Consider the following 17,832-nt stretch of genomic DNA (forward strand, 5'->3'; position numbering starts at 1 on the left):
GTGGTGAAAAGGAGAGAAAAAACAGATTTGAAAATATTTTCAGACAATTGGAGTCTGGACAGCTCCTGCCAAACCATCCAACCTGTGCTAGCATGGAAAAGGGATGTTAAATAATGATGAAGATGAGGAGACAGACAGACAGACAGATAACAATATATATTCATCCATTGCTTTTCTTTTACCATCTGAAATACTTCAATTTTTAATCCCTTTCCTCCCTTTCATTGAAATTATAAGTATCAGCATTTAACCATAACTCTCACAATTTGAATCATTGCAAATATTAGAGCTGGCCATCTTATTTTAACTTCAATTGGTGATTTTTTTTGTCATATTTCTTTAATTAACATTTGTCTTCTCACAGCATCAATTGTCCTGTTAATTCAAATTAGTTATTTATTTTCAAAATTGGTATTACCATTAATGAAGCTTAGTTTTTTTTCCATATTTATTAATTACTTTACATTCTGATAATCATTTATTGATAACTAGCAGAAATACCCGGCTTTACCCGGGTTAAAGAGAATAATGAAATCTAAAAACGCTGTCTAGACTACACAACCCTCAACTGTTAGTAGCTACGATACCATATTTCTACATTAATAACTCTCCAATCCATGCCAGCATGGAACATAGACATTAAGTGGAATGCCAGTCTCTCATCTGAGAAGGCCTTGAAATCAATGTTACCAACTGGGGACTATGTGCGTCGCAGTGATAATAAAAAGACTCAAAGGAGGTCTGCAACGAAATAATTTTACTCAACACTTTGCAAGTGAATCAGTGGAGGCAAAGATGCGTCTCATTTACTTGACAATTTATGCACCACATTGCAGAAATCACAATGTAAGTATATCTGAAAGGGTAGCCTTACACTTGTACCGTTGAATTACAAATAATGCTCATCTGTTATGTTCGGGTTAAAATTTCATCAACATCAAAAATATATGAATTTTCATGGGAGCTATGGCCGTTATGCATAGAATATAATTTCCAAATTTCATAAAGATCCATTCAGTACTTTTGACGTAGTTTTGGATAAGAAAACAAATGACTAATGTGTGTGTTTGTGTGCATGTGTATGTGTGTGATGGGTGTATATATGTATAGATATCTGTATGCATGTATATATGTGCACATATTACATGTACATCTATATATATATACATCTACACATATGTATACATATACATGTATGCATATAGATCTATATCTATATATATATCTATACATATACGTGTACATATACATCTATATGTATACATATAGATCTCTCTCTCTCTTTCTCTCTTTCTCTCTCTCTCTGAAAGTATCTGTCATTACAGTATCGAAATGTGATTGTTTCAGTTAGTGGAATAGTTTCATTTTTAAAGTGAAAGTATTTGACATGAGTGTTTTTGTTTCACTTTTGACATGTAATACTTAAATAGTGGAGGAGATATGATGTTGCTGTGGGCTCGAACTATGCAAGAAGTTTTAAAAAATTTTTGACTAAAACACAACCGGAACCCTAAGTAAGGCATGTGTAAAATTTGAATGAAATTGGTTGTGTAGTTCTCGAGTTTTAGGGAAACACACAGACAGACAGACAGACAGACACACACACACACACACACATTCTCATTTATATATATATAGATATTTACAAAACATTTATTCCTACTTAAAGATATATGCTACCACTAAAATACTACTACTTAAAGATATTTACTGACACTTTCAATGTCACGCTCTATTTAAGCTATTTAAGCAAATCATAATTACTATAAAAATAGCAACACTTATATTGATATCAAATAAAAACAACTATTCATCATTCTATTAATTATATAATCTTCTTAATTATCATAAATAGTGCTTGACCTCTTAATATCTCTAACCACCCTATAGCCTCTCAGTTTATATTCCTAACATTCTTCATTAATGTTAAAAATAGGTAACCACTTAAAAAAAAGATTTAAATCATATCTTTCTATTACACCAATATATTAATCTGCTTATAATTTCCCCCATTTCTTTTATTCACTTTCTAAAAGACAGCAATAAAGAAAATATCGATAATATAATCACAAGTATTATATATATTATAGGCAAAACAATAACTTCATTAAAACAAATCACCATATTTTGTTACACAAATCTCCCAAACAATGCTCCAATACACAAAATTAATATTGATATAATGACAAATAAATCATCATCCTCTATATTTTAATAAACTATACTCTTTACATGGCTCAGTGGTTAGAGTGTTGGGCTGAAAATCATGAGGTAGTGAATTCAATTCCTGGACCAGGCTGTGTTGTGTTCTTGAACAAGACACTTTATTTCACATTGCTCCAGTTCACTCAGTTGTAGAAATGAGTCATGACGTCAATGGTGTCAAGCTGTATCAGCCTTTGCCTTTCCCTAGGATAACATCGGTGGTGTGGAGAGGGGAGGCTGGTATACATGGGCAATTGCTGGTCTTCCATAAAGAACCTTGCCTGGACTTGTGCCTCAGAGGATAACTTTCTAAGGACAATCCCATGGTCATTCATGACTGAAGGGGATTTTTACCCTTTTTAACCTTTTACATCCCTGCCCCCACACTATATAAATAGATATTCACATTAGTTATAATATAGTTAAACACACTCCATTATTTTCCTGGTTAACCTTCCTTTGATATTGCAGCACCTTTTACGTGTTCATAGCTTACACTAGGTACATATCTCTTTATAAATCTACAAAGAGAGGGTAAACAAGTGTACACTGACCTAGATATTAAACAAAGCAATGTGCTCAATCTACAACTCGTCCAATCAAATAAAAGCAATTTATTCAATAAGCAACATCATAACATGAAAAATCTCTCAAGAAATAATATAGTAATAATTTTTAAAGTAAATATATGATTATTACAATTAAAAAAAATGGAAATTGGCATTAATATTATACTAAAAAAAAATCTCAATCTTTAGGTTATTCATAATAAACACATTTCTGAAGTATATACAGTTGTTCTTGTCTAGAATATAATTTTCACTTACGAAGGGCAAAATTACAAATAAATAATTTACATTCCCTTGATTTCAATAGGTATATTGAAGGTACAATTTCCTCACATTAACTGACCTACATTCTTTCTACATTCTATACACATAAAAGTAAACATATACATAAAGAGATATATTTCACAATTTAGTCATTCCTGTCATTTTCAAGACATTTTAATCGTGGATGAGTACAGCTACTAATTAACAAGGTAAATATACAATTTAATTTTCATAAACCTATGTAAGCTTGCTTAATGATTTTAGAGTTGAGAAAAGCATCTTTGAGGGATCACTTTCAAACAATTTATCTATTTATTTACTGATTTCTTTTATTGACTCCCATTTTTTTTTAATCCTTTTTTACCTTTTTATCCTGGTAAATTGTGTTCTTTTCCAAAAGTGTTTTCTGCCCTCCAAAAAACAAAATTAAAAAAAAGAAATTTCAAACTTAAATTCTTTTTTACTGGTTTATAAATCTTATACTACATGTCTTATATACTGCCTGTAGTGTATTAGACAATACTGTTATTCAGGCTGCATCGTTACTTTTAATATTATTCATTAGACATGACTGAAATGATCACATGTTGGTATACTTTTCATACATTTGTCATTTTGTCTACTGGGATCAGGAAACATTTCTATGGTCTCTTTGATATAGTTCCTGTTTATCCCTATGTCTAATAGTCATTTAAAGAAATTAACATATGCTATGATCTCTGTATTTTGTAGAAGGCATCAATCATATGCAAGAAACACTTTGATCAGATGGGCTATTATTGAATTATGTAACGTTGTAGATAATAAAACAAGAGGTATTTTTAAAGTTGACAGTTCATTTGTTGGTTTGGTACATCTACATATTTTGTTTATTGTTTATTTCTACTAATTTAATATGATTTTTTTTACATACAGTAAATTAATTTATTGTGTATGAATGAGATGAATGTTAAACTAAATGTAGATTCATGTTATGTTATTGTTGTTGTTGTATTATTATTGTTATTTATGGGTGACTTAAATAAATCTAATCCTTGTTCCATTATTATTTTGTACTTAGCCTATGTTAGTTAATATCGGTTCTTGATAATTTAAGATAATGCATTCTAATTAACTTAGTACATAATTATCATGTTCTCTAATAATAGTTTAGTTCACCATTATATATACTATGTCAATTCCAATCGTTCAATTTATCAGTTTCTTAAACCTTGATGAGTCCATCATTACATACCATGTAAATCCAATGTTTCAATTCTTTATATTGTGTCCTTAGTGGATATAGAGTCGACGGTGGCCTCATAAATGATGGGACATGCAAGCTCCATTTAGCGGGCAAAAATTTTTATCCCTGCATGAACAACTGGTTTCATATTGTGGTTTGTGTGTGTTGTGTGCAATTATATTTTTAAAATTAGCTGTTGAGCTGAAACTGATTTTTAAGTTAAGTCTCTTGAAGATCTTTCTGTAACTATGGTTGACTGGAACCACAATATGAAACCAGCTGTTCATGCAGGGATAAAAATTTGTGCCCGCTAAATGGAGCTTGCATATCTGAGACCATCATTTATGAGGCCACCGTGGACACTATACCCACTAAGGACACAGTTTTGATGAAGAAATTCGTGGGCCTTACAGAGGGTAATTTCAAGGCCAGATTCAATAATCACACCTTGAGCTTCAGGCACTGGGATAAAAGGAAAACGAGCAAATTATCCAGTCATATATGGTCCTTAAAAGATAAAGGTGTCAGTTACAACATCCATTGGAAGATCCTAGCCAAGTGTAAACCTTACGGCAGTGGAAAGTGCGGTTTATGTGATATGGAAAGATGGCTTATCTGAAAAGGCAGCTTAGACCCCACCACATGTCTAAATTCAAGAACTGAACTTTTCGGATCATGTCCACATGTGGCTAAATATTTGCTACATTTTTGGTCCCCTCCCGAGATTACTGGTAGCACTTGCTTTCTATATTGTGTCTATATACAAGTTTTTTTATCTCTCTATACTTTTTACTTAGATTTACTTATATATTTAAAATATTTTTTTACATATTTATAGAGATAATATTTTGTATATTTTTCACACCTATTTTTTCTGTATTCTCCCTTCCACCCTGCTTTTTTCCTGTGCGTCTATAGACACGTACAGGGAACCTTATGTGCGTGCGTGTGGATGTGTGCGGGTACGTGCATATATAGATGTATGTGCATGCATGCGAGGATATGCGCATATAGATGCATTTTGCCCTTATAGCTTTTTCACACTTTTTATGTATTTTGCTTTTAACCCTGTTTTCTTCTTGAGCATGTGCATATTTTGACGTGTGTATGGACCTTTTTTGCGCGCGTGCGTATGGGTGCGAGCGTGTTGTGCGCGCGCCTGTGTGTGTGGGTGTGTATGCGGGTATACCCGTGTATTTTATTAGCTGTCCCAATTAGAATCAGGTCAAAGTTGAGGAAAAATTTCTTAAAAAAAAAAATAGCTGTCACTGATGTTTCAAACTTTCACAACTTCAACAACTGCATAAGCTATACTGACCAATTTTTACTCCCAAAGATGATGCAGTGGTACAAAATAGGAATACAATACTTGCGTTGTAATGGTTGACAACTGGTAGGGAGAAAATAAGAAATCGGAAATTACTCGTTTTGCCTCAGTTACTAATTATGCCCACTTTTATATAGTAATTTCAAGTGTTTGACAGAATGACGAAGGAAAATATAAGGAAAAAAAGGTTCGATTTCATGAAAAACATTTCAACATATTACTCTTTTACTCTTCTACTTGTTTCAGTCATTTGACTGCGGCCATGCTGGAGCACCGCCTTTAGTCGAGCAAATCGACTCCAGTTGTCAAGCGATGTTGGGGGGACAAACACAGACACACAGACTTATACACACACATACATACATACATATATACATACATACATATATATATATATATATATATATATATATATATATATATATATATATATACATACATATATACGACAGGCTTCTTTCAGTTTCCGTCTACCACATCCACTCACAAGGCTTTGGTTGGCCCAAGGCTATAGTAGAAGACACTTGGCCAAGGTGCCCCGCAGTGGGACTGAACCCGGAACCATGTGTTTGGTAAGCAAGCTACTTACCACACAGCCACTCCTGCACCTGCATACAATAATTCTAAAGCAGAAAAATGCTTTTAACTACTGAGAGATGCAATTTGATAATTAAACTAAATTCAAAATTTAAATTTTGGAACATATTCTTTAATTTCTTGATTCATAAAATATGACCAGTTTTCAATGCCTCACAGAAATAACTAAGTTTAGAAGTAGCGCGCGCACGTGTGTGTGTGTGTGTGTGTACTTTTAACTGCAAGTGGAAAAGCCAAGGTTATTGCTTAGTCATGCATTGAAAGAAAGAATTTGACCTAGAGACAATAACTTCTTTCTTCAATCTCTTTATCTTTATATACATTCATATTTTCACACACAAACACACACGCACGCACGCACACACATCGCTATACACATCTATCATTTTATCCTGACCACTAGCCAACACACCTTCTCTATCTTCACTTGTTTATTGTCTCTCCCCCTCACGCTCTTATTTTTCTCTTCCTGTTTTTGATTTGACCTGGGTTGAAAGACAGAATCGTCAGCAAGCAAACTGTAGTCAGGAAATAATTCAGGAGAAAGCATTATCTTTGTTTGAAGATTTGAAAAAGAAATATCCAGATGAGAAATTAAAAAAAGGTGAAAGCACATCAGCTGACGAAGTTGCTGCAGCGGAATTTCCTACAACATTAGCAAAGATTATTGAAGATAATGGATTTCTATCTGAACAAATATTCGATGTTGATAAGACCGGTATCTACTGGAAGAAATTACCAGATTGTTCTTTCATATCCAAGGAAGAGAAAAGAATTCCTGGCTACATAGTATCAAAAGAGTGTTTGACCTTAATGTTTGGAGGCAACTGTGCAGCCGATTGCAAGCTAAAACCATTGCTTGTGTATCATGTGCTGAACCCCATGAGTTTGTAGCGTGACACAAGAAGCCAGCGTTATTTGGTGCGAGATCTCGCTGGCAGCCATTACCATGACCAAGACAAGAGTGAGATCTCGCCTACAAACATGTTTGCCATGTGCAAGACCACGGCGAGGCTCTCGTGGGCAACATCTATTCAAGGAGGTGTATTAAGGTGATTTTCTCTTTTGCGTTCACACTCACGCTGAGCAACACTACAAACTGGCAGCTCACAGCAGATTCTTGTTTTGCTCTAACTTCACCCATTATCTCCAGAGGTAATGTACCTCACGTGAATGGAGCTATAACGAACTACGCGCTGCCATACAGATGGTTGCTGGGAAAGAACTGAATGCAGTAAGGGATATCTAAAAGGATCTGAGGATTTAATGGAGTGATTGATTTCAAATATTTCCAATATGTGGTCATTTATTTGACCCATGGACAGATGCTGTTGTATTAGAAAGTGATCTTGTATCTGATAACTGTTGCATTTAAGACAACAATCATATAATGATATCTGAGTCTGCTGAAAACTTTAGATTCATCAAACTTGATTGACAACCAACTGAAGCCAGACTTACAATCAAAACTCTTTAGATTGTTTTAAGCAATGTGGTGTATGTTCTCAAAAGATATTCCACAAATTGCACAAGCTTGTGCTATTCTGAGTATACAAGTGAGAACTGCACATTTAGCAGATTTAAAGACTTAGTATTACCAAAAAATCCCCTTTATGTGCATCGTTGTCCAGAAGCACCATGACACCCTGGCTTACATAATTAGACATGGTTCTAATCTGCTGTCAGTTTTGCTGTACATCTGACTTACTGAAATTAAACTTGTAAGATAATCCATCCAATCGCAGTAAAATTCTTCTCATCCAACCACTGTTCATATGTTGTTATCATATACCACTTAACCTTTTCTACTAAAAGCTGCAACAAATCTTTAAAGTACACTTTACAATCCACTGTCTCCAACCTACACTCTTCCACTAAACATTTTGACTGTTTAAAAATGCACATATTCCTCTAAAATCAGATAGTATGCACCTCTTTATGGTATGTCAAATACTGTATGGTAGCATGTTGGCTCTGTTTCCATGTTATGACCATACTACACAGGCCCATCAAACTGCTTTTTTCTTTTTACTTAGGTACAAATTCATAAATTGATATGTAATATAACATGTGTCACGGACACAACAACTTTAAATTTTACATTTTAATCTTTCTAATTTCTATATTGTTTTAAAGATTTTGCTTTATTTTATATTTTTTGACAGAGATGTACCTTAAAATAAAAACCTTAATTGCAATTTGTATCTTGCTGTATGTATACTGGATATTTCATGGTAAGTTACTTTCTTAGCTACAACAATGGATAATTGAAATTTCTTGAATGTTAAATTCAGCATTTATTTATTTAGCTAGTTATTTGTTTATTTACAACTCTGGATGAGCAATTATCAAAACATTGTGTAGATTGGTTGAATGGGTTTTGATACACTGCAATGATGTTAAGACAGCATGCTGTCTCATAATAAAACCAATTCCAACGTTGTTCAAATAATACTTATTTTTTACAGAAGTCATCATCATCATTGTTTAACGTCCGCTTTCCATGCTAGCATGGGTTGGACGATTTGACTGAGGACTGGTGAAACCGGATGGCAACACCAGGCTCCAATCTGATTTGGCAGAGTTTCTACAGCTGGATGCCCTTCCTAACGCCAACCACTCCGAGAGTGTAGTGGGTGCTTTTACGTGTCACCCGCACGAAGGCCAGTCAGGCGGTACTGGCAACGGCCACGCTCAAAATGGTGTATTTTACGTGCCACCCACACAAGAGCCAGTCCAGGGGCACTGGCAACGATCTCGCTCGAAAATCCTACAAAGGCCAGTCAGGCGGTACTGGCGATGGCCACGCTCAAAATGGTGTATTTTACGTGCCACACGCAAGAGCCAGTCTGGGGGGGGGCACTGGCAACAATCTCGCTCGAAAATCCTTACACATGTCACGGGCACAAATGCTAGAAAGGCAATGCTGGGCACAGGTGCTATACTGATTTCACTTTCGCTTGCCCCAATAAGTCTTCGCAAGAAGTATATCACAATATTTACATAATTATGTAGTGGCATGCCAGTAGTATATTGTGGTGTGCAAATATAGTTCTTACTAGCAGTATAGCCCGGCGCTGCTCGGGATTAAGCTAGGATTATTAAGTGATCAAGTACTTTATTTCAAACCAAAATAAGTAACATGGACATCAGATTTGAGCGAAATCTGTTGAAATTGGTTTGGCTGAAAATGGTTTGCTGGCAATTTGATTGGGAAATCCCATAAGGAATCAGTTTATTGGTTATTTCCACTCATTGACTGTTTTTTTTTTTTTAAGTTGCATTAGAGATCTGCATAGGAAAAGGTTGATCTGAAGGTTTGCATTGGGGATGTGAATTGGAGTAACTTAGGAAAACTTACCAACAGCCTTAACGAAAAAATAAGGGGCCTGTCGCTTCTAGGTTAACTCTAACCCTAAACCCTAACCCTAACCCTAACACCAACCCTAACCCTAACACTAACCTTAACCCTAACCCTAATCCTAACCCTAAAACCCTAACCGTAACACCCTAGTGGAAATCGTGCGGGTGTTAATCTGTGGTCTGAAAAACGGGTGCGGGGGGTTGACAAATTGTTACATTTTTGTTTCATAGTTGTTGTGAAATATAAACAAAACTCTTTCGCTCCCAAAGTAGTATATGTGCATGTGTGTGAGAGTGAGAGGTGGGAGAAAGATGAACAATTTAAAACAAATAAATGATTTAAAATAAATATATTTGAATTGTTGTGTGAGAAAGTATATATAATCTCATTATAGAATATAGCGTCTTTCAAAAACATCGTATATTTTAAACTATATCTCATGTTTAAGAAAAAGAAATGCATTTTACACTTACGCTGCCTTCCTTACCTACCTCCCTCTTCCACTTTTTTGTTCTTTTGTTTGTTTGTTTGTTTTTTTGTTAGACGCTAGCAAAATAAACTCTGTCTTGCTTAGAAAAATTTGCTTTGATTTCTGTCTGCCTTACCTACTTTTTCATTTTTTTTTTTTTTTTGCTAGACGCTACCTAACACTTTGTATCTCCCCGTCACAAACACACTATTTCTTTCTTTCTCTCTCTCCTTCACGCGCGTACGCACAGATTTGACTTCGCCATGTCAACAAACTTCAAAATTGGTAAAAGTTTATCGATTTTTACAGCTATACGCAGGTGCCTCTGAGAGAAAAAGTTGACAAAAACGCAAGTAGGGTCATGAACAATGTCCTCCTAAAATTGGAGCGACATGCGTGCTAATTTGTGGACGCGTATAAACTACATTCACGTACACACACACATCTTCTCTTTTATATATATTGATGTACATGAAAAAAAGAAAAGATTGGCTTCACATGGATGTCAGGAAAAATACTCTGTTTAATCATAGCTAACGATTCGTTTAACCAAGGATTGGGCTACAATCAATGAAACTGATCTGTTTGAGCATTCGATGTGCATCTGATGTATTTATTCCTAAGAATTGGCTGGCCACTTATTTGTGTGGTGAGAAGTGAGGATATTGTGTTCATGGTATATGCTTAGAAAAGTGCGTTGAAAACAAAGTAATTGTTTTAAACACAGGTCGAACAGTGACAAAAAATCCTATCTTCATAAATCTTCTCGAACTTCTGCACTGATTCTGGCATGCTTTCTCTTTTATAATTCCTCTACACTCGGTAACAACAAGAATGGGATACAAGATTATATAATATGGGTGATATTTCTGCAAGCTGATTGGTTGGTATTCAGGGCATATCTTACTAGAAAGGTAAGGTTTCGATTTTAGGCTTTGCTACAACTGAATACTAGTGAAACATTACAAGCTTTGAATTTGAAATTGTTTTGTGAGTCATGTTGCTAGACGAAATTTTCAACAATTCTTAATGTATATACTTTACTTTTGCTTTCCAGATGCTTTTCATTCACCAAATGATCATTCTTTGACTTATTTTAATGAAAGAAGAGAAGCCTTAAAAAATACGGAGATCATTCTTAGATCACAACCGAAAGGATCGAAAGTCAATAAACATTACTATGAAAACCCGCAGCCATATGTATATAACTTTAAAAATCTCATCAATGAACCAGTTCTTTGCAGTCAATATGAAAAGGTATTTCTTCTTTAAATTGTTCGTACAATTTACAGCCATTTGGATCGACGAAAAGTACTTAGAGAAATTTTCCAGAATATTCCATATGATTCTTTCTCAAAAGACATTATTGTCAAACATGTTTTTCTTTTTGCCAAAACAAATAACTCTACAATCGAATCGCTCATTCGTGAGGAGAGTAAAATATACAGAGACATTATCCAGGATGATTTCCCTGAATCTTATGGTAATGTCTACTTAAAGACACTTATGGCATGGAAGTGGAGTTTGGAGTTTTGTGCCAATGTGGAATATGTTATGATATTAAATGATGAACTTTTTGTTCACCAGTTCAAACTTGTGCCATTTCTTCATAATCATTTATCTCAAACTGATTATAATAATAATTTTGCATTTTGTTATTGTCTTGGTGGAAAAAAATCAATGCATAACAAACTCAAAAAATTCCGTGATCTCGGTGAGGAAATGTTGTATCAAGGGAAGAACTATCCTATATATTGTCATGGTGTTGGTTACATAGCACATATTAATGTAATCAACAAACTTTATCTGGCATCATTGAAGAACAAAATGCTCATGCCGGATGATGTTTGGAATGGTGTATTGACAGAAATGGTAGGCATCAAACACAATTGTCAAAACCATCGAGTTCATGCATCCAAATATTTTAGTTTCGTTTTGAAGACATATTGGAAAAATCCATTCTTTGTGTCGATATGTGACTATGGTAATAGACCAGAAGCAGCAGTACCATGTCTGCAGGGTATATATAAATCAGTTTCCAAACTGAGAATGAGCAGTAGTATTTATAATAGGCATCAATAACAAAGATAAAGGTAACATTAAGACTTGTCAAGGTATTCTGATGTTAAATCATTATGCATTTATTAATATCATTTGTATTATTTTTATTATCATTCATCATCATCATTATTATTAATTTTTTCAACAAATGTATTATAGCAAAGATGGTCTGATTGTTCAGTTTTAAAAACATATGGCCCCATCTCCAGCTATTCTATATTTTTTAAAATTGTGGGGTAGTTTAATATGTCGCACCTGGCAGTGCTAAATATTTGGAAACAGGAACAATCAATTCCCCAGGTTAATGAAACGCAATTCTATTTGTATTGGACTGCAGACATCTTATAAAACATATTGTTATTCTTTTATTTACTTTTGCAATATAAAGTTCTTCATAATTCTTTTCACTTTTAGTGTAGGGGGGCCCCTCACACACACCTGACAAACCTGGTCACAAACTTAGTTGCTGTTTAATTCCTAGTTAATGAATTCTTGCCTTTTTAGTGTCTTAGTTTTGTTGTCCAATGTGACCTTTACTTGATATATTAGATGACATTTCAAGGAACTTTAGCTGATATCTTTTGTAGGTTGAGTGACAGCAGAGGAGTTTCACTCATTGGCTTGATTCAGATTTATTTTCAAAATTTCATTTCATATCGCAAACTTTTCTTTAATTGTGTGTGTGTGTGTGTGTGTGTGTGTGTGTGTGTGTGTGTGTGTAGCGTATAATTGTATATAATTGTATATGTATATCGTATATAATTGTGTGTATATATATATATATCATATATAATTGTATATATATATATATTGGTCACCGCGCCAGTAGAGCACTAACAGCACTGTCAAGTGTGTACATTGCCAGAGCAGCTGTCTGGCTTCTGTGCTAGTGGCCCGTAAATAACAGCATTAGAGCGTAATCATTACCAGCGTTGCATTCTAGCACTTGTGCTGGTGGCACATTAGAAAATCATTCAAGCGAGGTCGTTGCCAGTGCCGCTGGACTGGCTCCCGTGCAGGTGGCACCTAAAAACACCTTTTGAGCGTGGTCGTTGCCAGTACCACCTGACTGGCCCTTGTGCCGGTGACACGTAAAAGCATCCACTACACTCTCGGAGTGGTTGGCATTAGGAAGGGCATCCAGCTGTAGAAACTCTGCCAGATCAGATTGGAGCCTGGTGCAGCCTTCTAGCTTGCCAGTCCTCAGTCAAATCGTCCAACCCATGCTAGCATGGAAAGCGAACATTAAACGATGATGATGATGATGATATACCGTATATAATTGTGCATATATCATCATCATCATCGTTTAACGTCCGCTTTCCATGCTAGCATGGGTTGGATGATTTGACTGAAGATTGGTGAAACCAGATGGCTACACCAGGCTCCAATCTGATTTGGCAGTTTCTACAGCTGGATGCCCTTCCTAACGCCAACCACTCTGAGAGTGTAGTGGGTACTTTTACGTGCCACCGGCACGAAGGCCAGTCAGGCGGTACTGGCAACGGCCACGCTCAAAATGGTGTATTTTATGTGCCCCCCGCACAAGAGCTAGTCCAGGGGCACTGGCAACGATCTTGCTCGAAAGTCCTTACACATGCCACGGGCACAAGTGCCAGAAAGGTTGAATGATTTTCTAATGTGCAGAGGTAAGAGCTCTCTGAACTTTGCCCAGGCTATTCTTATTCTAGCAGCTACACTTTCAGTGCACCCTCCCCCATTACTAACTTGGTCACTTAGATAGCGGAAGCTATCAACCACTTCTAGTTTTTCTCCCTGGAATGTGGCAGAAATTGTTTTCTGCACATTTACAGTGTTTATAGCTCCTGAACATCTGCTACATACAAAAACTAACTTCCTAGTTAGCCTTCCTTTGATATTGCTGCACCTCTTATGTGTCCATAGCTTGCACTGGGTGCATCTCATAGTTTCTACCTACGCCTTTTCTACAGATCAAGCAGGGCCATCTAGCTGAAGGTGTTTGTGATTTTTCTACCTTCCTACTTATTACGACTTTGGTTTTAGCTAGGTTGATTCTAAGGCCCTTCGATTCTAGTCCTTGCTTCCACACCTGAAACTTCTCCTCTAGTTGACTATGGTGCTGCTGCACCAGTCATTGGGTATGACTCCTTCATTATCACCTGGTTAACAATACGGGTGACTAGGCTATAGCCGACACTGCCAGATATTTTGAGCATCTCTACAGTGATTCCTGATGGGCAGGGAGCCTTCCCTCTCTTCATACTCTTAATTGCTTTATCTACCATGGTACTGTCAACTCGGATGGCTGGTCCCTCTGTTGGGTCAACATTCGGCAGACTCTCTTTCTCCCATTCATTCTCTTTATTGAGCAATCTTTCATAGTGGCATCCCCAAACCTCTTTCTTTGCAGCCTCATTTAGTGCAAGCGTACCATCATCTATGCGAACACATTTCTCTCCCACGACATCACGATTCTCTCTCACACACTGTCTTGCAACACGAAAGATACAAAATAGATAAAAAAATTCTCAGCAAACTGATCCAGGACTGAAACCTCTAGTTGATTACCCAATACCTAATAATGCTCAACTACTAAACCTACTAGTATTTGTTGAGCAAACTAAACCTAGTGTAGTAACTAAACCTTACTACTCTAAATGGGTATGTACTTTCTTGGAAATAATTGAAACACTACTAAATGCTATTTTACTGTGTGTGTGTGTTGGCACTCCGTCGCTTACGTCGAGGGTTCCAGTTGATCCGATCAATGGAACAGCCTGCTCGTGAAATTAACGTGCAAGTGGCTGAGCACTCCACAGACACGTGTACCCTTAACGTAGTTCTCGGAGATATTCAGCGTGACACGATGTGACAAGGCTGACCCTTTGAATTACAGGCACAACAGAAACAGGAAGTAAGAGTGAGAGAAAGTTGTGGTAAAAGACTACAGCAGGGTTCACCACCATCCCCTGCCGGAGCCTCGTGGAGCTTTTAGGTGTTTTCGCTCGATAAACACTCACAATGCCCGGTCTGGGAATTGAAACCACGATCCTATGGCCGCAAGTCCGCTGTCCTAACCACTGGGCCATTGCGCCTCCATGCTATTTTACTATTGTCAAGTAAAAACAAGATGCTTTTCACTTGCTTAAAACTTTAATAGTTAATGCCTCTTAATTACCCATCTTACTTGAAGTTTTACATATTGAGACTGATACATCTGTATCAACAATTTTAACTGTCTTTTTACTGTGAATAAACCAGCTGCTTTTTTTTCCAGAACTTTTTCTTGCTTTGGACAAAATTCTTATTAACTAACAACAAAGCTGTGGCTACTATAGAAAATGTTAGTATATGGTGGAGTTATTCTTTACTTTGAGGTTATTTTAAATTATACACTCATCAACAAGAGACACCATCCCTGTTCAGTAAGAAAAGTAGAGGAAAAAGACTGAGGATTTTAGTTTATGAATTCAGATGTTTGTATTTTTTTCAAGAATAATATTGTTCAAACTAAAAGAAATCCAGACCATCCAATTAGAAACAGCTAAGGTACAATGAAATGATTTGGAGACACAATAACATTTGCCCTTTGTTCAAGAAAACTGCCAGGAAAATGGTATGGATTTAGGGGAATTACTTCCAGCCATTAGATCATTCCTTTGCACTGCAATTCATGTGATACTTAATTAAAGCCACTTAACTTTCAGAGTTTCCTTGGATAGCTTCTCTGAAACTAGAGAAGTTTTGCTAAGACAATTTAATGGTAGTTATTTATGAACCGAATATCAATTGTGAAACTGATTGATGTTACTCACAACAGTAAGGATTTCATAGAAATTATTATTAAATATAATAAATTTGTATTGTCACACGTTTAAATATAACTATTATTCTCTTAGATTGGTTTGTCTCTGCCCTTCCATAAAAAAAAACATTTACAAGCATAAGCCTAAGACAGGACCTCTTTGTTGTCATTAGTTACAGGGTCTCTCAGTAACAGATGTGTGATTCAAGTCCCGTAGGAAATTGTATTCTTTCTCTATCTTGGGTTTTCATACATAAATATAATTTTGTTTGTATGCATGCATTTATGTGTGTATGTCTGTATGTATGTTAATAACCATTTAGATTCACATCTTTCTCAGGACAAAAAAAACAACTCTTTCATGCTAAAAAACATAATATTCATAGAAAAGACAAAATAATCACTATATGCAAAAATTCCTACTAGAATAACTTTCCTAGAAAGTTGTGCAGTTCTGGTTGTGGATGTCTTAAGACAACCAAAACTGATAAATATTTTTTCCAAGAGTTCCTTCAGAAAATTTACTTCAAAAATATATTTGTTATTAATCTCTGACTACATCTTTCCACCACAACCTTTATTATTATTATTATTATTATTATTATTATTATTATTATTATTATTATTATTATTATTATTATTATTATATAACAGTATCTACTTTGAATAAAGCCCACAAAGTAAAGATGTAAAGCTTTTCTTCTCTTTCTCCAAACAGTCTGGAATGGCCTTTTTAAAACAATTCATGGATGCTACCTATCCATCATATACAATGTTTTCTCCCTATTATATGTGTGGTTGCGTTGTAAGTATATATTTGCCTATATGCATATGTAAATACACACACACACATATATATATAAATATATGCACACACACACATACACATATATTCATTCATACAGTTTTCATCAATTTTTTTCTATATTAGGATGGTTGGATGGGTTAAATGAACATATTATTAAGTCACTGTTTTACAACCAGGTGCCTTTCCAGTCACTAATCCTTATCTGTTTCTCACAGTTCTTTGAAAGGAAAAACCTAGTGGATAATTTATTGACAGAAGAAATGACAACAAATGTTGTAACAGTAATTTTTAGAGATGCACAATTGTAAACACACAGACACATACACAATGAACTTCTTTCAGTTTCCATCAACCACGTCCACTCTCAAGGCTTAGGTTGGCTTGGAGAACACTTGCCCAAAGTATTGTGCAGGGACTGAACCTGAAACTACATGGTTGGAAAGCTAACTTCTTAGCCACACAGTGGTATGTTTGTTACCAATTTCAGTCTTGTCATTCCCCCTCACACAACAGAGCAACATTTTTATACTGGAGAATGTTTTCTGTATAATGGTATGTTGATGGTTTCTATCACTTTACACCTAGCAACTACAGCTACAATATGTCCTATTTTTCAATAGCACAGTGTTGTGGTCTCTCTAGTGTGTACAAATTTATGCTAAGTTGCATAATTTTGAGTGAGGATACTTCACAGATTACATTTTAGTATGATCTGATGAGGCTAGAAATGTTGATGTATTTATTGTGTTGAGTCAAAAGTTTTTCAATATTTTGGTAACTTACTTGCTTCATTCATCAAGCTACAACAAAAGCAGTCTAGCATTCAAAGTAGAGGCCATTGTATTGCACCATCTGAAACCACCATTCTGTTAGTTCTTGTCCTTTGAGGGGAAGAACTCCTCCACTGAGGCTTCCATTTCCTCTTGGTTGAGGTAGTATCATGAGTGCAGGAAGTAAGCCATGGATCAGAATAAGTAATAATCTGAGGAAGCTAAGTCCAGACTATATGCTGAGTGTGGCATCAGTTTAATTCCCTCAAGGAGTTTATTCCAGGTCATTCAAGTGGTATGAGGTCTTTCATTGACTGGCTGCAGAAGAGCCCACTTTCTGTGAACCAATGCAGAGTATTTTTGCCACACAATGGCATACATCTGCT

The 17,832-nt window shown here is 35.6% G+C and overlaps 1 protein-coding gene across 6 annotated transcripts in view; it reads left to right on the top strand.

Annotated features, from left to right (window-relative positions):
- Nucleotides 1-2,347: 2,347 nt before the first annotated feature.
- Nucleotides 2,348-17,832, top strand: part of LOC149134970 (uncharacterized) — a 39,611-nt gene continuing 24,126 nt past the window's right edge. The window contains exons 1-4 of one of the 6 annotated variants that reach the window (XM_089353545.1): nt 2,348-3,247; nt 8,324-8,421; nt 11,078-11,277; nt 16,587-16,673. In XM_089353545.1, coding sequence (XP_089209671.1) covers nt 8,355-8,421; nt 11,078-11,277; nt 16,587-16,673 — 354 coding nt within the window. In that variant the 5' untranslated portion in view covers nt 2,348-3,247; nt 8,324-8,354. The remainder of the gene's footprint in view (nt 3,248-8,323; nt 8,422-11,077; nt 11,278-16,586; nt 16,674-17,832) is intronic. The other 5 variants (XM_089353546.1, XM_089353547.1, XM_089353544.1 and 2 more) reach the window with 5 other exon arrangements.

The sequence above is a fragment of the Octopus bimaculoides genome, chromosome 6 (assembly GCF_046866305.1).
Source record: "Octopus bimaculoides isolate indiv1 chromosome 6, ASM4686630v1, whole genome shotgun sequence".
NCBI classification, from domain to species: domain Eukaryota; kingdom Metazoa; phylum Mollusca; class Cephalopoda; order Octopoda; family Octopodidae; genus Octopus; species Octopus bimaculoides.